Genomic DNA, 27,615 nt, shown 5'->3' on the forward strand with positions numbered 1-27,615 from the left:
ATGAGCATGTCACAGTGCTGCAGAAATTTTGTTTATGGCCAGTTTTGGGGCCTGTTTATGGCCAGATTTGGAGGGCCTGTTCTCAGCACCTGATCTCTGGTGATCTGCTTGCCTTGGCCTCCAAAGTGCTGGGATTACAGGCATGAGCCACTGCACTCAGCCCCCCAATTTTTTTTTGCTAAATCATATATCTGTTTTCAAACAAACTTTGCACAGGATTCCAATATTAGAACACATCGGAAATGGAGCCAATACAGATGACCATGAGCCCTAATCTCTTTGTCCTTTCTCACGGCCTTTCCTGCATCACACACAGCCCTCCTCCACAGTAAATCCTGAGCCACTTTCTTGACATTCATGGGTTTTTCAAAGACAGTATGAAGTGTTCCACGTTAGAACCTGTCATTTTCCTTGGCCAAATGACTCAAAGCCAGACCCTACTGAGAGTGGTTTATAACCTTTCATTTGAATGCAAAGGGCATAGCATCATTATTTATTCATTTAGCTGGAAGAGAGCTAAATATTTCCAACAGATACCTGCAGCCTGAAAGCACTTGTTAAAATATACAAAACAAAATAAATGCAGAGATGACGAAATATTAAAACGATCACCTTTTGATGTCACCCCATCAGACAAAGTCAGAAGAAGAACCTGAATCATATGCCATATTCTAAAACTCATTTCCACATACTCATTTTTGTGTGTGTTAGATTTGTTTCTACAATGTCGCATTTCATGACCCTTAGAGATATTTTCTGCCTAGACTCTACATCCTTTTGTTTTTTCATGCTAAATTCTATATTTCTTTTAATTAAAAATTATTAATAAGAAAAAAGCAGAACTATGACTGATACTTATGCATATAGCTGTGATATTTAAATAATCTAAGCCTATATGAAAATGCCTTAATAATCAACAACAGCAAACACAGAGGGTCAGGGATCTGGTAATCCAAACACATTTTTCTTCTTTTGTTCTACAAAATAAAAAATAAATATTTTTCACATCTGTATATCTTCAATGGGAAAATCTAAATATCTAGAAAACTAACTGAATTGTTAATCTAGGCTAATTTCAAGATTTGGCAGGAAGCTAAGTTTGTAAAAATGTACCCAGTTTTAATATGTTATGAGGCTAAGAAATCAATTCCAAATTCTTCCTTTTTTTCCTCCAAATTGAGATTGCAAGATGAGCTCAACCACAATTGCATACAGACCTGTATCATTTTATACTAGAATGCACTTTGTTGATTCTACTAGTCTTTTTTTTTTTTTTTTTTTTTTTACTTTTTAAAATTTAGATTAAGGGAGTACATGTGCAGGCTTGTTACATGGGTATATTATGTGATGCTGAGGTTTGGGTTTCTAGTGTCCAAGTGAACATAGTACCTAATAGGTAGGATTCAACCCTTGCCCCCACCTCCTTCCACTCTTTTGGAATCCTCAGTGTTTATTGTTCCCATCTTTGTGTCTGTGTGTACCCGATGTTCAGCTCCTACTTATAAGTGAGAACATGTTGGAGTATTTGGTTTTCCGTTTTCTCTGTAATTCACCTAGGATTATGGCCTCCAGCTGCATCCATGTTGCTGCAAATAATATGATTTCATTCTTTTTTATGGCAATATTCCATATTGCATATGTACCACATTTTCTTTATTCAATACACCATTGATGGGCATCTAGGTTGAGTCCATTTCTTTGCATTGTGAGTAGTGCTGCTGTGAACATACAAGTGGAAGTATCATTTTTTCTTTTTGAGACAGAGTCTCACTCTGTTGCCCAGGCTGGAGTGCAGTGGCGCTATCTTGGCTCACTGCAATCTTCATCTCCCGGGTTCAAGCAATTCTTCTGCCTCAGCCTCTCGAGTAGCTGGGGCTACAGGCGTGTGCCACTGCGCCCAGCTAATTTTTGTATTTTTTAATAGAAACAGGGTTTCACCATCTTGGCCAGGCTGGTCTCGAACTCCTGACCTCATGATCCATGTGCCTCGGCCTCCCAAAGTGCTGGGATTACAGGCGTAAGCCACCTAGCCCGGCCAACAAGTGCAGTTATCATTTTGGTAGAACAATTTATTTTCCTTTGGGGCTATACCTAGTAACGTTGAATTGCTGGGTGGAATGGTAATTCTGTGTTTAGTTCTTTAAGAAATCTCCAAGCTCTTTTCCACAGGGCACTGAACTAATTTTCATTCCCACCAACAGTGTATAAGCAGTCCCTTTTCTCTGCAACCATGCAACATGTTATTTTTTTACTTTTTAATAATAGCCATTCTAACTGATGTGAGATGGTATCTCATTGCTGTTCCCCTTTATTCATCAAATGTTTTGATCAAAATTGGGGATAACATATATACATACCTCAGGCAGCAGCTGATACTTGTAACCCTCGCTGTGTTTCTAGTAGAACTCTAACATACTCCTTACGGAATTGTTTCCTGACCTGAGAGTGTTTATCTGGACATAACTTCCTTGAGCTGTATTAAGAACCACACCTTTCAACTCTGAATGCCTTATCAGTCTAAAGTTACAAAATAACCTAGCATATTGATTTGGATGCTGTTCTACTGCTATTATATAACTCATCTACAGAGGACCTATGGAGCAAAAGACAAAAAAGACAGCTAGCTGGTAAAAGAGGATACAACAATGACTCATAAACATATGATAAAATGTTCAACATCACTAGTACAAAGGAAATGCATAGAAAAAAATTAGATATTTTCACTTGCTTTATTAGAGATTTTAAAAAATCGTAATTATTGATGCTTCCAAGTTTTTGTGAGATGGATATGCTTATACACTGCTGGGGGGTGAGGAGCATACATTTATATAATCTTTCTAGACAGCAATTGGAATCTATCTGGCAATATATCAAAATCTCTTGAAAAATGTTTATTTCCTTGATATCTGTTTAACTTAGTAATTCTATTTGGGAGCATTTGTCCTGAGAAAATTATCCAAAATATAGTAAGAGATTTATGAATCAACAGGTTCATCATAATATATATCTTATAATAGCAAAGATTGGAAACAAATTAAATTCTCAAAACTCTCCTCCTTTGGAAGGCAACCACGACCATCTTTGTTTATTCTCTCATCTTCTGTGTTCTCTCAGTGGGCACTCTGCTAGACTCATTTGTGCTGGCTGATATGTTGTTCTATAAAAATTATTTGGTTGTTTCTTCTCTGTGTCTCCTCACTATCCTTTCTACTAAACGGACCATATGCAATTTGAAGGCAGGATCTTTGGGTTTTTCCCCCATAAGCATAGGGTAATCAGAAGAATCTGGAATCTGTTAGGAACAACATGACCCTGATCATTTTCCATTTAAATTCTTCATTGCAGTGGGCCCAACAGGGACAGCATAGCCCCAGAGCAAGAGAGCTTTGCCCTTTTGGTGGGGTGGGAGGGTGAGTACATTTCATGACCATGGTATGAATGGTTTGAACCATGAGCCACAAGTTAACAGTACCTTGGCTTAAACTGTATTCCATGTTTAAGAGGTGCCACTCCTCTGTCCTTGTCTTGGAGTGCAATAATGTACCACAGCCCGAACCTTTCCCATACAACTAAGAGTGTGCCCAGTTTACAGACATGAGTGTCTACAGTCCACCAAAGAGAGTGAATTGCCCCTGGTGTCACTGGCTTATTTTTATGTTTGTCTTCTCACTTCTCTGCACTGTGAGCTCCTTGAAGGCAGAAGCTACAACTTTGTAGCTCCAGGATGTGGAACAGTGTGGCTTATAGCAGGAGCTGAAAATTCATTTAAGTCAAGGAGGAGAGCAGAGCAGCCAGGGTCAGCAGGTGAGGCCATGGGATACATCCAAGTGAGACAGGAGAAGGGAAAGAATCATTTCTAAAGGAAGTTATTCTTAGGCTGATGGGAAAATATGCCTTTAGAGAAAGTACAATCACAAAAGTAGTCTAATAGGTGTTATTATGGAGGCCATAAAAATAAAGTATTTGAAATAAAACAGGATTAAGGAAGAGAAGAATGCTCATTAAGGGTCAGAAGGGATAGAAGAGAAGACTCAAAAATGTCAAGCCAGCTGGGTGTGGTGGCTCACACTTGTAATCTCAGAGCTTTCACAGATGGGAGGATTGCTTGAGCCCAGGAGTTTGAGACCAGCTTGGGCAACACAGTGAGACCTCATCTCAAAAATCTTAGCCAGGCATGGTGGCATAGTCCCAGCTACTAGGGAGGCTGAGACAGGAGGATCTTTTGAGCCTGGGAGGTCAAAGCTGCAGTGAGCTATGATTGTGCCACTGCACTCCAGCCTGGAAAGCTAAAGTTAACTGAAAACATACAAAAATTAAACAAACAAACAAAAGAACAACAACAACGACAAAAAAAAAAAAAAAAACCTCTATCTCAGTAAAGCAAAAGAAACATGAACAACATTTTTAAACACTTCATATTTTAGGCAACACTAGAATGTGTAGAAAGTCCTGGAATTTTGTCAAGAATGTGACAGACGGAGATTGGGACAATGTCAACGAACAGCTGTCACTGATGAACTACTACTGTATTTCTATATTCCTGAACTGTATCCATCCTTACAATCACTGATCCACGGAATAAAACACGGTGGTAAAAAGTGTCACAGAAGGTAGAGCAGGGCTCTTTTATGCTCAAGGCTTGGGTCTAAAACTGACAGAAAGGAGCCTCCAGTTCCCTGCACTCCCAAAGAATTGCAAACAGTGGAGCTGGTGTCATCTACAGGAGGGCTGTCTGAGAGATATTCCAATCAATTCTGCTCCCCTCACTGAACCTCCATTCTACCGTGCTCCTCCACAATCAACATGAGTAGAAAACTCAGAGTGGGATGAGGAGGAGGATGATGGGAGAGAGAGGAGAAACATCCATGGCTTCGTGAAGACAGCTGGGCTTTCTCCCTCTCCTCACCATGGAATAGTTCCTCCAGCTCCTATGTCAAACCAAATGGGGACATGCTGTAGGACATGCAGTGTCAAAGCTTCATAACAGACTGAGAAGGAGACTCTAAAAGAAAATATTTACTTGGGAATGGCTTTGCAATGGAAATACACGTGCCAGAGTAAACTATGCAGATCATCAGGAAGGTTGAGGCAAGGGACAGTTTTTGAAGGCAAAATGAAAAGAATTACATAAGTTGTTTTGAATCAATTATCCTTGGCTGTAAGGATCAATAACAAGGGTGGTGTCAGTCCAAGGTTGGACAAGCAGTTGCTGGACAGATGTCCTTGCAGAAGTATTTTCTCTGTAAGGTTTTGGTGGCCTTTGTGCAAGGTTGTGTTTTTTTGCAGAGTTTGTTTGTGATAGTTCTTATTATCAGGCATACGAGCATGAGAACCCCCCCATTATGGCCTTTCCCAGTTCCAGCTGTCACAAGTGACTCTATTTTGATTCTGACAACTTTCACATCAGCCTGTGGGCCAAATCCAGCCCACCATCTATTTTTGTAAATAAAGTTTTATTGGAATCACTTCTCGGCCTTTTGGCTAAGACCAAGTGCAGAGTTTTATTGGAACACAGCCATGCCCATTCATTTTCATATTGTCTGTGGCTGCTGTCTCACTACAGCTTCAAAGCTGAATAGTCAAAACAGAGACCATATGGCTCACAAAGCTGAAAATGTTTACTAACCGTTCCTTTACAAAAAACATTTTCTGACCTCTATTCTAGAAAAGTTACCTACAGAGACTACTGGTGCCAGAAAAAGGGAGAGATTGGCTTCCATTCTGGGTTGGAGCAGTAAGTTGGTGATAAGATCAAAATGTTCAGCTGGACCATTTATAAAAGGGGGCTGAAAGGTCATTAAGAAGCATGAAAGCAGAATTTGGCAAAGCACAGATGAATACAGGGATTGGAAGAAATAAAATCATTTGAGATTTAAAGCCCACCCACCCAACTCTTCCCTCCAGGAATTTAGACTGTGAACTCTGGAGGCATTGGATTTGGTTTTATTGAATAATTTATTATACATTTTTATTTATTTCCTTTACTAATTTTTTAGGAGTACTTTTATTGGGTTGAGCAAAACTTGCTTTTATTTATAAACTAGAAATATTCTGTCTCTGTATGCCTAACTTTATCAATTTTGAGTTTGCAGATGCCGAATATCTGGGACCTAAGAAAAAACATCGGCTGAGCAAAATTCTAAGCTTCAATTTTAAAAGCTAAGATTTGCTTAAAAAGAATTTCTGCAATGCTTCAAAACAATAATAGTGTGTCCTTCATCACCGAATGCTGTACAGAATGTTAAATTTTACCTGGCTTCTGCCAAGCGTTCTTAGAACAAGCATTTATTATAGATTAGTTTTATTTTACGTTAATGGGTGTCTAGGAGAGGGCGGTAATAGCACTTGAGGCAATTTTGTTTTACTATGAAAATTTTTTAAGCCTTTAGAAAACGAAATTCAGGGAAATGTACTGTCTTCTCAAAAAATATGTGTTTATAACCCCAAATACAGGAAAAGCTTTTTGAGGAAAGTCATTTTGCTTTACAAAACAGATTTTCAAACTATTAACAAGATAAAAGGTCACATTGACCCTTTGTTTTAGATAATTCATTCATTCCTGGCCAGGATTTTATAAGATTAAAAAAGTGTGCTTCTGAAACAGAAAAAAAAAGGGCCACAGCATTTATAAACTAGGAGGTCCCTAAATGCTGGAGATTATTCTGATTCCAGAGGGAGCATTAAGGCAGCAATGTAAACATGTTGCTGGTAAGTGAAATTACATTTCAAGCTCTACGCCTTGACACTCCAAACCTAAATAAATGAATAAAAATTTTCTTCTAACTTGAGATATTTTTCATAGTTACTTTCTAATGTTATTTTAAAATAATCAGCATCAAAAGCTGAAATTCAGTAAATAATATTCTGATCATGCTGTTTACTCAGCAAAAGAGAAGAATTGCCAGAAATCAAGTGCCATCCACATGTCAACTAAGGTCCCTCTGTCCCTTGGAGACCTAGCTAAAAATGACTACAGTCCTCTATTCCGTGGCCTTTGAGAGGCTTCCTTCACCACCCACCATGGTCCACCTTACCTCTCACCCCCATTTTGCAAACTCCTCTGACTTTACTTCCTCTTGCTTCTCTCTGTTGGTCTTCCATATCTGCATGTGTTTCTTAGTTTGGTTCGACTCAGTCCAGATATACAGCCTAGCCCCATCACAGTCTGAAAAAAAGCACCACTCGCCTTGTACATGAGCTCAACAACTTTACTAAAAATCTGGAGAGCAGCGAGGAGTACCAGGACAGAACACGTGATTTTCCACTATCTCTTGGCTTCTACCCTCCGCTCTTTATGTTTCTTTCTTGCCCCTCCCACCTCCACATGCTGCCACAAAGCAAACTGCAAAGTCATCCTCTTGTCGCCCATGAAAGTTCTATCTTACCACCTTTGAATTACAGACTTTCACCAACAACTACGGTTTTCTCCAAAAGTATTCTGATAATTGAAATGTTCTGTCTTATTAAAATAGCATGAAGCATGTTCTTGTAAGTTTTGGAGACTGAAAAACGGAATCAGTTATCTGTCTTCAGCAGCAAAATGTCAAATAAATTAAATCGATAAACATCATTGACTTTTACAAAGCCCACCTGTACAATGCTGTGTAATGTCCGGAACTCCATGGATATTCTTTCCTTTAAAAGTTGGAGCCTATACTTACCCGGCAGGGGAGATACCATGATCCATGATCACAAAGGTGGTTTCCCCAGGGCAAGGCTCATCCATCGCACTGCAAATGTGCTGACCCCTGCAATTTCCTCAAATGTAGGAAACTCAATTGCATAATGTGTGGCAGTGGGAGACTGCGTTCATGCTTTCCCTTGTTTAAAAAAAAAAAAAAAAAGTTGGAGCCTAATTCTCTCCATCCTCCCAAAGTGGGCTGGACTTAATAACTTGCTTCTAATGAATACATTGTGTTGGAAGTGATTCCATGTGACATCCAAGGCTATGTCATAAAAAGGACAGCTTTCCTCTGGCTCTTTCTCTGGGGTAGGCTAGTTGCCATGTTGTGAGAACACCCAAGCAGCCCGATGGAGAAGCCCCAGGATAGACAGCCTAGCATGGAGAAGAACCAACTTGCCAGCTATGGGAGTGGATCACCTTGAGTCCTCCAGTTGCAGCCAGGTCTTCAGTTGATTTCAGCCGTGGCTGATATCTTGACTGCAAACCACCCAACTAAGCTGTTCCTAAATTCTTGACCCACAGAAACTGTGAGAATAATAAATGCTTGTTGTTGTTTCAAGCCACTAAATTCAGGGGTAGTTTACAGAGCAATATATAACTAAAACATGTAGATACTAATACAACTTTCTTGGAAAAACAATTAGTTTTTATAAATGAATGAATGTGTGAACATTCAAATCAGAGCATTACCAGAGAAAGAGAATTAGTTAACTAGGGGATCATTTCTTCTAGTGATGCTTTCCTGACTTCCCCAGAGCTGTGCTTCAAAAACTTTCACCTGTGGATGGATCATCCCGGGACTCAACTGTAAATGAAGATTCTGATTCAACAGGTCTGAGAATCTGCATTTTTAGCAAGACTCCAGGTAACGTCAACACTACTGGCTGATGGCTTTTTGTCATGGCATTTACCATGGACTCCATTCATCCTAACACCTGGTGTTCAAGGTTATAGGTGACTTTGTGTCAGAGGCACTGGTGGTACTGAACTTTCCCCAAGTCCTGTGCCTCTTGAAAACAGGGGAGATTACAAAACTACCTCTTCCCAACACACACCTTCAGTGTTCCAAAAAATGACTTCTTGCAAGGAATTCCCCTTCCCCATAAGATTTAGATAAAACCCACCAATGACCTCCTTGTTTACCTATGACAAGGTCAGACACAGACCTTCCAATTCCCATTCTGTGTCTCATGAATGATTAGCCATTGGTCCCCACTGGCCAGTGTGGACAAAATGCCATCAATGTGACTTGACCAAACTCTGCTCAGGCTCCTCACCTTCCCCCAGGCCCCTGGACTTTGGTCCTTTCTTGCATGTAGGAATGCAGAACAGCCTCTCTATAAGACCTGCTCCAGAGAATGCAATGGCCACAAACAGAGACTGAGCCACTGTTTGATCATGCCACTGCCTCATCCCACTCCCCCACATGGTTCTTGGTAGGCTTCTCTACTCCATATGAAAGAAAGACCTTTTTCTGCTGACCTCAGAGATGCACACTGATCCCATGGTTATGGCACTCTCTGCATTGCTATAGTCTCCTTCCCTAATGCTGCAGTTTCCTTTCCTAGAGCAAGAGTCTCCCCACCCTTGTTGCAATAATCCTTTTGCATATCATCTCTCCTTACCTGAGGTCAATTTATTTTCTCTTTGCTTTTCTTTTTTTTGAGATGGAGTCTTGCTCTGTTGCCCAGGCTGGAGTGCAGTGGTGCAATCTTGGCTCACTGCAACCTCTGCCTCCCAGGTTCAAGCAATTCTCCTGCCTCAGTCTCCTAAGTAGCTGGAATTGCAGGTGTGTACCACCAGGCCCGGCTAATTTTTGTATTTTTAGTAGAGACCTCGTCACCATGTTGACCAGGCTGGCCTCGAACTCCTGACCTCAGGTGATCCACCTGCCTCGGCCTCCCAAAGTGCTGGGATAACAGGCTTGAGCCATCTTACCCTGCCCCATTATGCTTTGAGGGATTTACTTCTTTGGGTTTGAGATGTAGATCCCTTGAAAATCTGGAATCTCTTGTCTGAATCTACAGGAAGAACTGCTTTTCCCACATGATTATAATCACCTCCTTAATTATCTGTGTCTCACAGTAGATTGTAAACGGGGACAACAGGGACTGTGTCTGACTTATTTCTCATGTTCCCCTAGACTTTTACAAAGCATTCATGTGGTTAAGTGCTGTATATGTGCTGAACAAGTGAATGATTATTAGAAATATTGAGGGTAGGTGCCATGTTTTGAGATTCTGGAATATTTTAAAATGTGCAATTTACCTACATTGTTTAGGAAATTAATATAGATAAATTTAGCCTAGTCATTTGACCATATATCTCTCCAAATTGTCCTTTCAATAAGAAGAGTCTCATATTCAAAATAGGGTATTTGGATAATCAGCATCTAAGCTTTGTTTCCATTGTGAATGAGTCTCCACTAAGCATCGCCTATGTCTCTGAAATAAAAGTCCTTCAAACCACAGGATCCAAGCACTAGAAAAATATTAAGAGAAAAATTTGAAAGAAATTTCCTAAACACAGTGCTAGGAACGTTCAATCATAGGAGAAATCTTTTCCCACTGAGCAGTATATTGCTATCAGAACCTGGAAAATAATAAGCAAAGTACATTTAAATGGAAAAAATTACTCCTTTCAATAATTCTAGCTTTCGAAGTATGTATAGAAAGAAATTCAGAGCTAATGGATCAACTTTAGTGAGCCTAAGCAAAAACCAATTTGGAAAACCCACACTTCAATTAACCTGAAATGAAAACTGGGGTGACAGAAAAAAAGATACAGCTAATAGAAGACATTAAATTAGTGCTTTTCTTGACCCAAGAGACAAAAGAAGAAATAAATTTATCATGATTTACCTTTCACATAGAGGAAAAATATCTGAATACTTTCCAAAATATTAATTTGTTTCCAAAGTGCTTAATGATTAGGTATATTCCTATTTCATTTTTTTTGCAGCTATTGTAAAAGGGGTTGAGTTCCTGATTTTTGTGGGCTTTTTTTGTTGTTTTTCTTGTTGTTGTTGTTTTGAGATGGAGCCTCGCTATGTTACCCAGGCTGGAGTGCAGTGGCACGATCTCAGCTCACTGCAACCTCCGCCTCCCGGGTTCAAGTGATTCTCCTGCCTCAGCCTCCCAAGTAGCTGCGATTACAGGCACGCCATCACAGCCCCGCTAATTTTTGTATTTTTAGTAGAGACAGGGTTTCACCGTGTTGGCCAGACTGGTCTCAAACTCCTGACCTCAGGTGATCTGCTCACCTCAGCCTCCCAAAGTGCTGAGATTACAGGCATGAGAGACAATGCCCGGCCTGAGTTGTTGATTTCATTCTCAGCCTGGTCGCTGTTGGTATATAGAAGAGCTACTGATTTGTGTACATTGATTTTGTATCCAGAAACTTTGCAGAATTATTTTATCAGTTCCAGGAGCTTTCTGAAGGAGCCTTTCGGGTTTTCTAGCTAAGCAATCATATCATCGGCAAACAGCAACAGTTTGACTTCCTCTTTACCAATTTGGATGCCCTTTTTTTCTTTCTCTTGTCTGATTGCTCTGGCTAGGACTTCTAGTACTATGTTGAAGAGGAGTGGTGACAGTGGGCATCTTTAAGGAAAACTACAAAACACTGCTGAAGGAAATCATAGACAACACAAACAAATGGAAACACACCCCAAGCTCATGCTCGTGGATAGGTAGAATCAATATTGTGAAACGGACCATACTGCCAAAAGCAATCTACAATTCAATGCAATTCCCCTCAAAATATCACTATCATTCTTCACAGAATTAGAAAAAAAAATCTTAAAATTCATATGGAACGAAAAAAGAGCCCGCACAGCCAAAGCAAGATTAAGCAAAAAGAACAAATCTGGAGACATCACACTACCTGATTTCAAAGTATACTATAAGGCCATAGTCACCAAAACAGTATCATACTGGCATAAAAATAGGCACATAGACCAATGGAACAGAATAGAGAACCAAGAAATAAACCCTAATACTTACAGCCAACTGATCTTCAACAAAGTAAACAAAAACGTAAAGTAGGGGAAAGACACCCTATTCAACAAATGATGCTGGGAAAAATGGCAAGTCACATGTGGAAGAATGAAACTGGATCCGCATCCCTTAGGTTATACAAAAATCAACTCAAGATGGATCAGGAACTTAAATCTAAGACCTGAAACTATAAAACTTCTAGAGACAACACAGGAAAAACTCTTCTAGACATTGGCTTAGGCAAGGATTTCATGACCAAGAACCCATTTAAGCAAATGCAATAAAAACAAAGATAAATAGTTTGGACTTAATTAAACCAAAGAGCGTTTGCACGGCAAAAGGAACAGTCAGCAGAGTAAACAGACAACCCACAGAGTGGGAGAAAATCTTCACAATCCATACACCTGACAAAGGACTAACACCCAGAATCTACAATGAACTCAAACAAATTAGCAAGAAAAAACCAAACAGTCCCATCAAAAAGTGGGTTAAGGACATGAATAGACATTTCTCAGAAGAGGATATACAAATGGCCAACAAACATATGAAAAAATGCTCGGCATCACTAATAATCAGGGAAATGCAAATCAAAACCGCGATGCGATACCACCTTACTCCTGGAAGAATGGCCATAACCAAAAAATCAAAAAATAGGCCTGGCATGGTGGCCCACACCTGTAATCTCAGCACTTTGGGAAGCCGAGGTGGGCGGATCACCTGAGGTCAGGAATTTGAGACTAGCCTGACCAATATGGTGAAACTCTGTCCTGTCTCTACTAAAAAATACAAAAATTAGGCAGGCATGGTGGTGCATGCCTGTAATTCCAGCTACTCGGGAGGCTGAGGAAGGAGAATCGCTTGAACCTGGGATGCAGAGGTTGCAGTGAGCCGAGATTGTGCCACTGCACTCCAGCCTGGGCAACAGAGCAAGACTCTGTCTCAAAAACAAAACAAAACAAATAAATAAATAAATAAATAATAGATGTTGGCATGGATGCAGTGAACAGGGAACACTTCTACACTGTTGATGGGAATGTAAACTAGTACAATCACTATGGAAAACAGTGTGGAGATTCCTTAAAGAACTAAAAGTAGATCTACCATTTGATCCAGCAATCTCACTGCTGGGTATCTACCAAGAGGAAAAGAAGTCACTATATGAAAAAGATACTTGTGCATGCATGTTTATAGCAGCACAATTTGCAATTGCAAAACCGTGGAACCAACTCAAATGCCCATCCCATCAATCAATGAGTGGATAAAGAAACTGTGAGATATATATAGATACTCATACACACATACATACACACACATACACGATGGAATACTACTCAGCCATAAAAAGGAATGAGTTAATGGCATTCACAGTGACCTGGATGAGTTTGGAGGCTATTATTCTAAGTGAAGTAACTCAAGAATGGAAAAACAAACATCATATGTCCTCACTCATGTGTGTGGGCTAAGCTATGAGGATGCAAAGGCATAAGAAAGACACAATGGATTTTGGAGACTCAGGGGGAAAGGGTTGGAAGGAGGTGAGAGATAAAAGATCACAAATTGGGTGCAGTGTATACTGCTTGGGTGATAGGTGTGCCAAAATCTCACAAATCACCACCATAGAACTTATTCATGTAACCAAGCACCACCTGTTCTCCAATAACCTGTGGAAATAATTTTTTTAGAAAGAAAGGGTGCTTAATGAGACTTTTGGTCTACTTACTGATCTAAAGAAAACATGTGGTGGTAAATGGTTTGAAAACATAGCTCAAATTATTTTCTCCCTGCATCTATGCCCTTTTGCAGTGTGAGTTTGTAGCTCCTGGCAACAGAGGTGTAGTTTTTTGTTTTGTGTGTTTGTGTTTTTCCCCACCCATTGTATCTCAACTAGCCTTGTGACTTGCTTCGACAAGTAGAATGAAGCGCATGGGATATTGTGTCAGTTCCAAGTCTAGTATCAAGAGGATTTGCACATTCTGTTCATTCTCCTGGAACCAGGCCACTACCATTAAACCAGCTTGGACTTTTTCTGATGATGCTGGGAGCCATGTGGAAGAAAACCAAGGTGCCCCAGCTTGCTCACAGCCAGTTCTGGAAGCAAAAGTATCTGGCCTGCCTGCAGCAAGCCAAAGACTCACTAGTGAGCTCAGGCAACACAGACCAAGTCAGAACCACTTGGCTGACCCCTGGAGTAATGAATCATTGCCTTAAGTTTTTGGGTGTTTTTCCAGTTCACTCATAAAAAAGATTCACTCATTAATTGTCAAAGAAATTCAAACTAAACCAGCAAAGTCGGACCATTTATTGTCTAATAGATGGATGAAAATAAACAAGGATGTTCATTCACAGAGTTTGTAATTATATGGAAAGCTGGAAGGTGCAACTTTTTTAGAAGACAATTTGGCAATATGTATTAAATTTTCAAATGTGCCAGCTATTACTCTTCTTGGATAGTATTCTAAGAAAATTATATAAATATGTGATGATTTATTAACCTCATTTATAACACTAATGTTAGAGAATCAATGTGAATGTTCTTCAACAAGCAATGTGTTTTTAAAAAATATTATGGTATATCCATGCAACAGAGTACTGAGCAGTCATTCAAAATGATATTATATGCTGACATGGAAAGACTGCCACACTATTGTCACCGTTATTAAATAATTATTAGAATAATAGGATATTTCTATTTTTTGACATTTAACAAAAAAACTATGAATAGAAAGTATTTAGAACAATATGCTTTGAAATATCAGCTATTATTTCTAGGAATGAGGTTATAAGTGATTTTCATTTTCTGTTTATACATCTGAATAACTTAATTCTATTGATTGATTAATTGATTGATCGAGACAGGGTCTCACTCTGTCACCCAGGCTGGAGTGCAGTGGCGCCATCATGGCTCACTGCAACCTCTGCCACCTGAGTTCAAGCGCTTCTCCCTCCCAAAAAGCTGGCATTACAGTCCTGAGCCACCGCACTGGGCTGAATCATTTAGTTTTAAACAAAAGTATTTGTCATGCTTAAATTCTGGAAAATTATGTCTACTTTTTAAATGGTTTTAAATTCCTTTATTAGGTACAACATTAAACTAAATTGACCTGTTTGATTACAGGTTTTTATTCTGAAGAATGCATTTCTTTGTTGTTGACAAAAACAAGGAAATGCTTTCTTCAGAATAAAGAAATGCGTTCTAATTTTAAATGAGTATAAAATTGGGGCCAGACGTGGTGGCTCACGCCTATAATCCTAGTGCTTTGGGAGGCCCGGGCAGACGGATTGCCTGAGCTCAGAAGTTCAAAACCAGCCTGGCCAACATGGTGAAACCCCATCTCTACTAAAATATAAAAAATTAGCTGGGTGTGGTGGTGGATGCTTGTAGTCCCAGCTACTCGAGCATCTGAGGCATGAGAATGGCTTGAACCCGGGAGGCAGAGGTTGCAGTGAGCCAAGATTGTGCCACTCCTCTCCAGCCTGGGCAACAGTGTGAGATTGTCTCAAAAAAAAAAAAAAATTAAAGATTCCTTATTTGTTTTTGTAAATATGAGAGGGAAAGTTTCCCATACATCAAGAATGGCCTGGAAATAGCAGTATATTAATCAGTAAATTTTGGTGTTTCAAACGGAGATGTTTGATCCAGAAAAACTAAAGAACATTCATCATGACACAGATTTGTTTTTCCATTTAATCAAATCAAGAGGGTCTTTCAATATTTTTGTAAGAGGGCTGGAAATAAAGAGGAAACTTGTACAAATTAATCAACAACATTAATCAAATGCCTACTGTGTACAGGAATTATTCTGGTTGCAAGTGAGAGACCTATAAATCTAAAATGGTCTTTTTTTAAAAAATGAGTTTACTTGCTAATGCAATTTAAGAGTCCAAGAATTAACTCTTTTCAGATGTATGACATAAGACTCAACGTGACCAGGACTGTTTCTGTGTTTTTATTTTTTGGTGTTGGCTCCTCCTCAGAAAGAATCTCTCTTGTGATTGCTTCCAAGATGGGTTCCAACATACTTCATCATTCAGACCCAGTGGGAAAAAGACAATGTTCCTCGCAGAACAGTTTTAAAACATTTCCTGATGTGAAATCATGTGCCATCCAATTACCCTTCCTGGAAGAGTAAATGTGCTTGCGGTTTTAAACCAGAGGTGGGATTAAGCTCTTCAAATCACAATGCTCAAGAGAAGTGATTGAGGAGCTTTCCCAGAGGAAAATTACAGTAAACTGTTATAGCTAAAGAATAGTGAAGGGATTCTAGGTGATAAAATTAATAGATGTTCACTACAGTCCTCTAGAAGATTATTTAGAGAATAAAAAGACGTTTAAAATGCATTCCTAGCCACAAAATTATCACATAGAAAAAGGGAATAAACTACAGATACATGACAAATAATTGCAATTAAAGACTCAGAATTCTAAATTATCACATAGAAGCAAGGAATAAACTACAGATACATGAAAAATAATTGCAATTAAAGACTCAGAATTCTAAGTGGTAAGTTAGTTGTACAAATAACAAATGCATCTCAGAGGAGAAAACATCACTGTGTGTTTCAATGATTAGCCAAATGTTATCCCTTCATTTAATGGTTTTGGTAATAGCATGATGCTTTAAAATGTTCCTGCTCAACTAGGCTTTTTTGAATTCTTGAGTTTTAACCATGCCGTTAAGTGATTTGTCTTTGGGCCTTAGACCCAAGATGTGAGGTTTTGAAATAATTTTCCTGTGATTGCAATAAAGATAATAAATTGATTATCATTTGAAATGCTTTTCCATTGAGTTGGAATGCCTTTCTTTTTTCTTTCTTGAACATATATAATGGAAAACATCTTTATAATTATTCCCAAGTACTGAAATTTTAATCTCCATTGTGTAATTGAAATTTTCTCTGCCGCTAAGTGGTTTTTCTGGATCCTTAACAGGCTAAGAACATCTAAATGTTGATCATTTTCTCAAGGGAAAAGAGGAAAAACATATATAGGGAGAGTAAGTCTTTGTTGTTATTGTTGTTGTTGTAAAGATAATTCTCTCTTCAGTTTCCATTGCCATTTTTTTGTGAACCTTTTTTAAAAAACACTACTTTTTTTCTTACTTAAATTGCCTAAGTATCTATTCATTAAACGAATATTTATTGAATGCAAAACATCAGCATATGCCAGGCTAGTAGAAGCTGTACTAAAAGCTGCATATACAGTGGTGGACAAAACAGTCATAAGTCTCTATCATCAAAGAGTTTATAGTCTAGGGAAGAAGACACAAAATAAAAAAGTAAAAAATATAAACAAACAGAAAAAGCTATTGATATGTTATATATTATAACATATTATTGATATTATATGTTGTAATAAACTATAAAAGAATTAACAAATGCAATGATAGAAAATAATGTGGTGTGGGCAAGGTGAGATTGAGAAACTTAATTTGATAGGATTTTCATAATGCCTCTCTGAAGAGGTGACATTTAAATAGAAACCTAAAAGATGAGAAGGGCATGTGAAAAGCAGAGTAATAAGTACTCCGTGCAGGAGATCGAGAGTTCCCTGCAAGGGGAACAGCTCAAGCAAAGGCCCTGGGGTGTAAATGAGTTCTCCATGTTTAAGGAACAACAGCGGGGACGGTGTGCCTGGAACATCAGAGGGCAAGTTGGAGTGAGGTATGAGGTGCATTTGGAGAGGCAAGTAGAGATCCGACCATATGGGGGCTTGTAAGCCTATGATCAAGAATTTGGATTTTATTGAAAATCCAAAAGAACTAAAAGAAAGAACTAAAAGAACTAAAATACTAAAAGAACGCCACTAACGTGTTTTAAGCAGTGAAGAATTACGGCCCGATAGATATTTTTAAAGATAACTCTGTCTGCCATGCAGTGAATAGATTGAATGAGGCAAAGCTGAAAATGGGAAGAACAGTAAAGAGGCTGCTGTAACACTTAGCCATGGCTTATTTCAAGGTGTGGGTAGGAAGCAGTGCCACCAGGATGAGTTGATGGATTGGATGTGGAAGGTGAATAGAAGGACAATGATGCCAGTTTTCTGGCTTAAGTCATCAGAGAGGTGGTGGCTCTCCAAAACTGGGAAGATGCATCAGTCAGGATCTTGGCAGGAAACAGATGGTACGCTCAGACAAGATCACTGATGAAAGTTTAATGGCAGGCGCTGTTTACAAAGCAGTGGACAGAGTTAAGAGAAACAAACAAGGGATGGTGAAGGACTCCAGAACTACCAATGCAAGGAGCCATTATCCTTCCTAGGTCTGAAAGGTCAAGTGGAGTAGTCACTTCCTGAAACTGAGACTTGTAGTTGTAACCAGAGCTAAAAAAAAAGAAAACAAAAAAAAGTTCCATGAAAGTTGTGACTTTCATGTAGAAATGCAGCCACTACCAACTCAAGGCTGGCAGGAAGGGAGCCAGGGAACTCAATACCCCAACTTTTCTCTCCTCCTGCCCTCCAATCTCCTGCCCGACCTCACCACCAACAAACCCGAAATAGAAGCCGAAATCCAAAGTTGACCACTGATGCAGCCTATACAGGTAGCAGCATCCTGGGCTCAAAGCAGGGTGGAGAAAGCTACAGAGAGAATAGAGGGTGTAAATGGAGAATGCTCAGTACCGATAGCTAGTAGAGGAACTATTTTGGGGAGTGGGAATCAAAAGTCACATTTTGTACTCATTAAGTTTGAGACATCTGTGAAATATAAATTGATATTTCAGGTAGAAATATGAGTCTACAACTCGGAAGAGAGATTTGCGTTGAAAATTAAAATAGGGAAGTTATCAGCATCTAGGTTGTTTTTAAAGCAATAGGAGAGATGAGATAACTGAGACAGTTTAGAGAGAGATTTTAAAAAGCAGGAGTAAGAGCTAGAATCCAGTATTTGGATGTAGAGTGAGAGTCTAGAAAGGTAGTGGAAAAATTAGAAGAGTGGGATATCAAGAAACGCAAGAATGGAAAGTGGCAGAAGATATAGTAAGTAGGTAAGTATGTTGAATGCAACTGAGTGGTCAGTAAAATAAATACAGAAATGTGTTCATTGGAGTCAGTGAAAGTAATAGACAATCTTTGACTCCTTTTTTACTTTTCAAAATCATATTTTTAAAAACCTTTAGGCCAGGTACGGTGGCTCACACCTGTAATCCCAGCACTTTAGGAGGCCGAGGTGGGTCAATCACGAGGTCAGCAGTTCGAGACCAGCCTGGTCAACATGGTGAAACCCTTTCTCTGCTAAAGATACAAAAAGTTAGCCGGGCGTGGTGGCACATGCCTGTAATCCCAGCTACTCGGGAGGCTGAGGCAGGAGAATCACTTGAACCTGGGAGGCAGAGGTTGCAGTGAGCCAAGATCATGCCACTGCACTCCAGCATGGGTGACAGAGTGAAATTCCTTCTCAAAAAAACAAAACAAAACAAAAAAAACTTTAAACAACTTTACATGTTTTATAAAAGTATATAAAGTACACTAAATTTTAAAACTTTAGGAAACAACAGCAGTCCAATTGATATTTTTAATCATACATTAATAAAATCAGGTCCCCAAACAATGTGAGCACCAAGTTCTACCACAAAGAAACACAAGGCCCAGACATGTTTATAGGCAAGTTTTACCAACCCCTAAAGGACAAATTACTCCAATATGTTAAGAAATCTATTTCCTTGATCTTCATAAAGTGACCCTATAATTCACATGGAAGAAAAAGGGCCAAAAAGAGTCTAGAAACGCACTTTTCAAAGTGTGATTAGAAATTCTTAGGGGTTCCCAAGAACCTTTTGGGAAGGGTCAGGACGGGGTCCATGAGGTCAAAACCATTTTCATAATAATGCTGAAACGTTATTTGCCATATTCACTCTCATTCTCTCATTAGTGTACTGTGGAGTTTTCCAGAGGTTACATAATATGTGGTATCATGATAGATTGAATGAAGAAGCAGGTAGGAGGCTCTAGCTATCTTCAATTAAACAGATATGATAATCTAGCTATCTTCTATTAAGCCAGGCATTTTTTAAAATGGCAAAACTGTAAAACAATGCCATTCTTCTAAATGCTTGCTTTGGAAAATTTATTACCTTTATTTTAAAAATGTTATATTAACATGTAATGGGTTTGCTAATATTACTTTTAAATGAATTCATAAATAAGCATTAACTATCTTAATTTTTAATTTCTAATAGAGCAAATATTGATGGATATAATCCACATTTAAAAAACTCTTTGGAATTTTCAGTAATTTCTAAAAATGTAAGGGGTTCCTGAGACCAAAAGTTTGAGAACTTCTGGCTTAGCATAAAAAAGGAAGAAAAATAGAGGGTAGCCTTTTCTCTCTGAATATCAAGACTGACTGTAAAGCTAGGGTAATTAAATATATAGCAGTAAAAATGAAAACATTTATCCTTTGCCAGTTTTGGGCTAGGAGGTGAAGAAACAAGAACTCTCACATGCTGCTAGTGGCATGGTGAATGGTTCAACTGCTATGGAGAGTGATTTGGCAATGTTGAAGATATGCATAACTTAGGGCCTGGTATTCCAGTTCTACATATAAAACGCTAAGGAAATTCGAGCGCATGTGAACAGAGAGACAAGAATATGAATAGCAGCACTGTTTCCATTAAGGGAAATCTGGAAACAACCTATGCATCCCCCAGTAGAAATGGGAAGGAAATACAGCAAGCCTAGAGCAAGAGTTACTCCTTGGAAGGGAGGCCAAAGCAATGGGGAGGGGAAACAAAAGACTTTCAGTTGTGTCTGTTTATTTATGAGAAAATAAGGGAGGGAGGGAGAAAAAGAAAGACTGAAAACACAGCACAGTGTCATCACTGAGTTAAATCTGGGTGATGTGTACATAGGAGTTCGTTGTGTTATTTATTCTTCTGAATGTTTGAAATGCTACATAATAAAAACAAGCTACTGGGACCACATTCATTTGCATTATCCTTCTGTATAGTGCACACGGTGAAACTGGTTGCCTACGAAGAGAATGTTAAAATTTAAATTCAGGTACAAAGTGGTCTAAATATACACCACAGTCTAGCTCTTCCTAACACTCTGATAGTGTTAAAGGAAGTTTTATTTGTTGTGGGTTTTCTAACCAAGCTATTTGAAGGAATGCAGTTGAAGCATGGAGATCAGAGCGTTTCAATCTTCTGGTGTCTCCTAGGAGGTGCCATATGTTGGAATCATTGTCAGCCAGAAAAACATCCGCTACAAAAGTGCATCCTTCTGGGGGAAGTCAGTTTGCATAACTTATCCAAGAGTAAATTCAGACAATGGGGCAGCATCAAGAATGGGCAGTGATATCACCCTGGTCTGTGGTCATCTCCATTCTTAAGCCAGGTGGATCCAAATATTATCAGCCAAGTGGATTGGTTTGAGAGATTATCAAAATAGTTCTGTCTTGGTTTACACCTTGAGATAGCAGGGGACTAAGCAAGCTAGTTTCATGGATGATTATTCCCAGCGTCCAACCTCCAAATTTCTGGATAGCAGAGTAACTCTTAGCTAAGCAGTGAGGTAGACAAAGTATGAAACACCCTAATTGGTAAGATAAGAATTTATGCTAGTGTTGATTATTGTTTCTAATCAATTCCACCTAAATTCATGAAGCATATATGCTATGGTTTGAATGCTTTCATCTGCTCCAAAATTCATGTTAAAACTTAATCTCCAATGCAACATATGAAGAGATATGGCCTTTAGGAGGTGATTGAGTCATGTCATAAATGGAATTAAGTGCCCTTATGAAAGGGCCTGATGAAGGGAGTTCATCTCTCTTGCTCTTCTGTCCCTTCTTCCATGTAAGGACACAGTATTCATCCCCTCCAGAGGATACAGAAACATGGTACTATCTTGGAATTGGAGATTGGGTCCTCACCAGACACTGAACCTGCTGGTGCCAGGATATTAGACTCCCAGCCTTCAGAACTGTAAGAAATAAATTTCTGTTTTTTAAATAAATTACCCAGTCTGGTATTTTATTATACCAGCACAAACGGACTGAGACAATATATTTTGTGAAGGCACTATGCTAGCCTCCTTGCTAGTGATTAGGGAGAAAAAAATGGAATAAGACATTCTCAACATACACATCTGTACAGGTAGTTGGCACAGGTAAACCTAATTTTATTTATTTAAGTTAGCACTGCCAACTGCTTTTCCATAAGGGGACACAGAAAACTCTGCAAGGAAAGTTCTTGGACTCTTCCCCTAACACTATAAAGGTCACTCTTGGTTATGTAAATAGAAGTAGAATAACATATGTTATGGGTTGAACATTTGTCACCTTCCAAACTCATGCTGAAATTAATTGCCATTGGAATGGTATCAGGAAGAAGGACGGTTAAGAGGTGGTTAGGCCATGAGGGCTCTGTCCTCATGAATAGATTCATGTCATTATCATGGGAGTGGGTTCCTTATAAAAAGATGAGTTTGTCCCCCTTTTGACTCTCTTTCGGTCACTCACCTTTGGCCATGTTATGATGCAGCAGAAGTCCCTCTCTAAGTGCCAGTCCCTCAATCTTGTACTTCTTAGCCTCCAGAACTGTGAGCCAATAAACTTCAGTTCATCTAAATTCCCAGTCTGTGGCATGCAGTTATAGCAGCATAAATGAACTAAGACAACATCTATCGGCCTACAAATCTCAGATTCTTTTTGTGATTCTGTGGAAATGGAGAGAGGGAAAGTAAATTTACATGGAGATAAGTAGGCTTCAGTGAGGAATAAGATAAAGCCCATGACCCTTTCTCTTTAGATGATTAAAATTATTAGGAACTCTGAGGTTTTAGGATAATGTCAGTCAAAGTTCTCTTGTAGGAAAGGACCTTAAAAACCCAAGAAAACAAGGCAAGTAAGAACCTGTACTAGTGATCCTTGTTCCACACAGAATATATAGATCATGATGAGGAAGGCCTTTAAGACAACTTCAGACCCAGCCACCCCATAAATGTTAGCTCGTGAGTAAAAACCATAATCACTTGTACCTTGGAGATCTGTGTGGCGATCAGAACCAGAGAGGCAACCGGTCTTTAGGTGCAACACTGTGTCACAGCAATAGAAGCCACAGCAGTTGAAAACCAAGTCTAGTTGGTGGGCAACATGGCCTGGCATTTGTCAAGAGCAACCATGCAAATAAGGCCAAGTAAGCTTCTCAGGATCTTGGACCATTTAGGATGATGGAGTTCATAAAAGCTTGGTGCTGGATTTCCTGCTAACATAAATATATGGAGCTAGAATAATCCACTGGAATGTAAAAGGGGGATTGTTATATTTATACCCCACACTAGTGCAGGGGGCCATACTGGTTACACTTACATATCCCAAGAACATCGGCAAAACAACCCATTTGAAGGGCATAGCACTACTATAGAAGTCTGCAACTAGTGCTAAAGAAACGTTATTAAGAAAGTCCTTTGGGAGGCCAAGGCAGGTGGATCACAAGGTCAGGAGATCGAGACCATCCTGGCTAACACGGTGAAACCTCATCTTTACTAAAAATACAAAAAATTAGTAGGGTGTCGTGGCAGGCGCCTCTAGTCCCAGCTACTCAGGAGACTGAGGTAGGAGAATGGCATGAATCCGGGAGGCAGAGCTTGCAGTGAGCCGAGATTGTGCCACTGCACTCCAGCCTGGGCAACAGAGTGAGACTGTGTCTCAAAAAAAAAAAAAAAAGAAAGCCAATCTTTATAAAAATCCTTGGAAATCACCGTAACTGACAAGAACAGAGACAGTTAATAAATGATTATGTATTGTTCAATAATTTCATGTTACGTACTGAAAATACTGTATGCAGAATCACATTAGCTCTACCTCCTAAGAGTTGCTATGAGTAATCCTGTATACAAGTGTTAGAAGCCAAATTTGTCAGTAGTGTGAAATGTAGGCATTTTAGTTCAGACTGTAAAATTAAAATTTTAAAGATAATGTTCTAGATTCTGAAGAGAAAATGTGTAGCCCCCAACAGAGAATGCTCCAGTATGATAGACATAACTATGTCCACAAAGGTAGTGCCAAATACTATATGTACTTGGATAACACAATGGAAAACCTGTAAGCAATTGGATTTGCCTCTACCAGCTTGGAGTAACAACCAGGGCCAGCTATACAATTTGTGGCACTCCGTCAAAAATGAAAATGTAGGTCTTATTGCTCAAAAAAGGAATAAAAATAGATCTTTCTTAAAGTACCTAAAATATAAAGCTTTTTCCTTTCTTTCAAAGTCTTCCCCTCTTGATTTGCCATGGTGTTTTTCAATGGCCACTTGCATTATTTTTACATTGCTGCATAACAAATTAGCAGCTTAAAACAACAGCCATGTTTTCTGATAGTGTTCATGAGTCAGGAGTCCAGGCATTGCTTAGGTAGGTCCTCTGCTCAAGGTATCTAAAATAGTCAGATGTGTAAAATCAAAGGATGGAATGGTGGTTGTCAGGGGCTGAGATGAGGGGGATATGGGAAATTATTAATCATTGGGCATAAAGTGTCAGTCAAGCAAGGTTAATAAGCTCTAGAGAGCTGCTGTGCAACACTGTGCCCACAGTCAACAAGAATGAATTGTATGCTTAAAAATTTGCTAGAAGCGTAGATCTCATATTAAGTGTTCTTACCACAACAAAATAAAATAAACTGGAATTTAATCTAATGATAGACTCTGATTCTGGAAATGATATTATAAGGATTGAAGAAACATTATTTTTCTGAGATTTATGCTGAAAGTCTTTCAGTTTCTCTATGAAAGTGAGAAAGGCAATGAATATGGAAAACAGCCTGTTTCCTCATCTATATTAATACTTAGCTCACAGGGTTCTGGTAAAGATGAAGTGAAACAGTGGAAGTCCTTCATAAGCTGTAAAGTGCTATTCAGTATAAGAAGACGTTAGTGTTAAAATTAATGACAACAACACATCAACAAATTATTAACAATCCTATTTGCCAATGAAAAATGAAGCCATAATTTTAGTAAGATCCTGCCTCTCACACTGGTTTTTAGAGGTTGACAGTAGGAACTCACACTGTGATCAGTGAGGTAGGAAGAGGGCACCAAGAAATCACTGTAGAAAAGAAGCACTAGAATGGAAGGAAGTTTCCCCTGAAAATATAAGTTCTGCCCTGCGACATACTTGGCTTCTGGCTATTACAGAGAATATCAGGGATACAGAGTACTTTGCTAACAAGAGGCGTGCATGTTCCTACTCAGGACTTTTTTTTTTTTTTTTTTTTTTTTTGAGATGGAGTCTCACTTTTGTCGCCCATGCTGGACTTTCTCAGGCGATTACAAAGATCTTTTCCCTCAGGTTAATAAACACTATCCCAAAGTACTTGGAAATAGTCTTAAAAATGTTGGATATGCAAGAAACAATTTTCAGGCCAACTCTTTTGACAATAGACTCCTCTGTATCTAAAGCAATCCACTATTTGTTACGTCATTCTGAGTCCAGAATTCAGTCCCAATTCACTCCACAAGGTTGACGCTGAAATTGTTAGTAATGAGATACAGTACTCAAGGCAGCTGATGGGTGTGAGACTCTCTGTGATTGAACAGCTTCCCTTAATAAAACAAATTGTGAAGTGCTCCAAGGTCTTCAGTAAAGAAAAGCTGAACGAGAAATCTTTGGGTAAAAAGAAGGGACTTTCTAAAAGGCCCTATATATTTTTTCTCAGTCTTTTGATAATGTAGACTCTAGGGATATGCTGCTCTCCCTTTAGGATTTCTGCTCAATTATAGCCACAACCAAAGTCATTTCCTACTGCTTGTATGGATCAACTAGAAGATCCTTCAAAAAGAACGATATTAAAAACAAGAAGCACATAGAAAGGGACATAACATAGAGTATCCTAAATAGTCAAGCTATAAGTATAGGTTTCTGATCCTGCAGTCACCGACTTACTGACTCATGGACCTCTTCTCTTCTATGTTCTTTCTGAGTATGACCTTCAGCTGTTACCTTGTCTCACTATTGCTCAGGAGCTCATCTAATCTCCTGTGCTGCCCTGTTCCTGGAAAACACAAACTTCCTTTCAATTTGAAACCCAAATCTTTTCATGGATTTCTGCTACCAAGGGCTCTACTACTCAGTTACAGTATCTGGCCTGAAAGCTAAGTCTCATCCCTTCCCAACTCGTTCTGTAAGTTTCTACCTATTTTATTATGATGCATTATGACAGCTCCTTCCCCACTCACCCCATCCCCACCCCAGACCTCAAGGTATTCAAAGGAAAGAATAAACATTTTTTGTGTGCCTACTATGAAAAAACATGGACTATATAAACAGGAAAAAAAAATTGTTTAGGAGGTTTTAAAACAACCTCATATAGGAGGGGCTACTTACCTAGATTTGCAGGGAAACGTATGCTTCCCAGCACTGATACACCACTTTCTTGCTCTTTTAGAAAATTTTGTCTTTACTGGGGACCTGGATCAGTGTTTCCTTTCTTTCTGTATAGTAAGGACATTTTGTAGTCCCCTCTCCTAAGTACTCTGCACAAAGCTAGATGCCCCATTTTGCTTAGTACTCTGAGAAGGGCTCCTTCTTCTGCTTGGTTTTGTGGCTGTGCTCTGTGACCTAAAGTCTTCTTGCCTAGCCAGAAGTCTGTGCTGACTCTTTTATCACCATGGACTTCTTTTGCCTTGCTATGCTATAGGAAAGTTGTTTAAACTTTCTGGAAGAAAGACTTGATTTCTTGACTGAAGTTTTAATTGAAAATGCATCCCCCTAGGCTGGAATACAGATACCACGGTGCATTCTCTGTAATATCATTAAATACATCACCTAACACTCACTCACACTCATTGTCATATATGCTATATATGTTATTTGACTCAATCCTGAAACCAATTCTATAATGAAGAAAGTCTCCAAGGAGTAAAATAATCAAGGATGCAGACGCCATTTGTCTGTCTCCAATGACCAGGTTTATACCATTTTAATTTGCCACTAGGGTTAGTAGTCGCTCCAATAACATTGAGACAGTTTGAATATATGTTTTGGTGTCAAAGATGAAAAATAGTTTTTTTCCTTGGTCCCAATACCTATTCTAGTAGGTAACCTTGAGCCCACCCCAGCTTCTTGCCTGTCCTCAGGGTTCTGCTTTTCCCTCAGTTGTCCCTTAACCTGCTCCTATGCCCAAGCCCTGCCGACCAGCTTGAACTTTTTCTGGGGCTCTGTTGGAAAATACCATCTTCTCATTTCTCCAGAAGCACTCTCATGGGGCTGTGTTGAAGAGTGGATTTGTAACCAATTTTTTCATCAACATAATCTCAACTGCTTTGTGTCTTCCAGAAGTTCCTCAAACTGGGTGTCTTGTCCACCACTAGCATTTTCCTTGTTTTCCAAGGCTACTTCGGGTGCATTCATATTTTTATGTCTGTCATTTCTGTGGAATTTTGGAAGGAAAACACTATAACCTTTCCTTAGTACACAATTTTGAAGCAAAACCTCTTATCTAAGTTTTCTAATTTTTTTCTAGAATTATTATAGTTCAGTATAACAGAGATCTGAGAAGAGTTTTTAAAAACAACGAAATACTTCTAACACTAAGGCTTGGCACTCCAAGCTAATGAAGATCCTCCTGAAGTCTGTTACTTCCAGGCATGACAGTTAGGTCTCCAGAGAAAATCACTTAAGAAAGCCTTGGTCCTTGACCAAATGAAGTTTTCCTTGTATTGTTTTAGGTTAAAAATAAGAAAAGAATGACTCAGCAAGTTTTGGCCTATATATTGTCATTCTGTACAACTCCCTAAATATTTAAATCTAAATTAAAACATAAACCGACTGAAGAATGTCTTTCTCTAGGCCCAAGGACAGTTTGATGCAGGAAATTTAAATATTATTTATATGTTGCTTTGTTATGAAATTTATTTGCCTTGCCAACAAGTGTGGTAATTTAAAAGCTGGGTTTTTAAATTAACAGTCTTGACCTATATTTTGCTACCAATAAAAGT

At 38.9% G+C, this 27,615-nt stretch overlaps 1 protein-coding gene and 1 non-coding gene across 4 annotated transcripts in view; one reads left to right on the top strand and one right to left on the bottom strand.

Annotated features, from left to right (window-relative positions):
- MAP10 (microtubule associated protein 10) overlaps positions 1-27,615 on the bottom strand; it is a 61,415-nt gene that overhangs the window by 26,017 nt on the left and 7,783 nt on the right. For 2 of the 3 annotated variants that reach the window (XR_010149756.1, XR_010149752.1), the window contains exons 2-3: positions 22,658-22,884; positions 22,140-22,336 (exon numbers count right to left, since the gene is read on the bottom strand). Coding sequence is in view for 1 of the 3 variants with exons in the window: in XM_063790506.1 (XP_063646576.1) it covers positions 27,042-27,047 (6 nt within the window). In the remaining 2 variants the exon portion in view is untranslated. Of the gene's footprint in view, positions 1-22,139; positions 22,337-22,657; positions 22,885-24,898; positions 27,048-27,615 lie in introns of those variants that run through there. The other variant, XM_063790506.1, reaches the window with a different exon arrangement.
- Positions 7,654-7,824, top strand: LOC112207652 (U1 spliceosomal RNA). The gene has a single exon (XR_002942078.1). It is a non-coding gene; the product is annotated as a U1 spliceosomal RNA (small nuclear RNA).

This window comes from Pan troglodytes, chromosome 1 (assembly GCF_028858775.2).
Source record: "Pan troglodytes isolate AG18354 chromosome 1, NHGRI_mPanTro3-v2.0_pri, whole genome shotgun sequence".
Classification (NCBI taxonomy): domain Eukaryota; kingdom Metazoa; phylum Chordata; class Mammalia; order Primates; family Hominidae; genus Pan; species Pan troglodytes.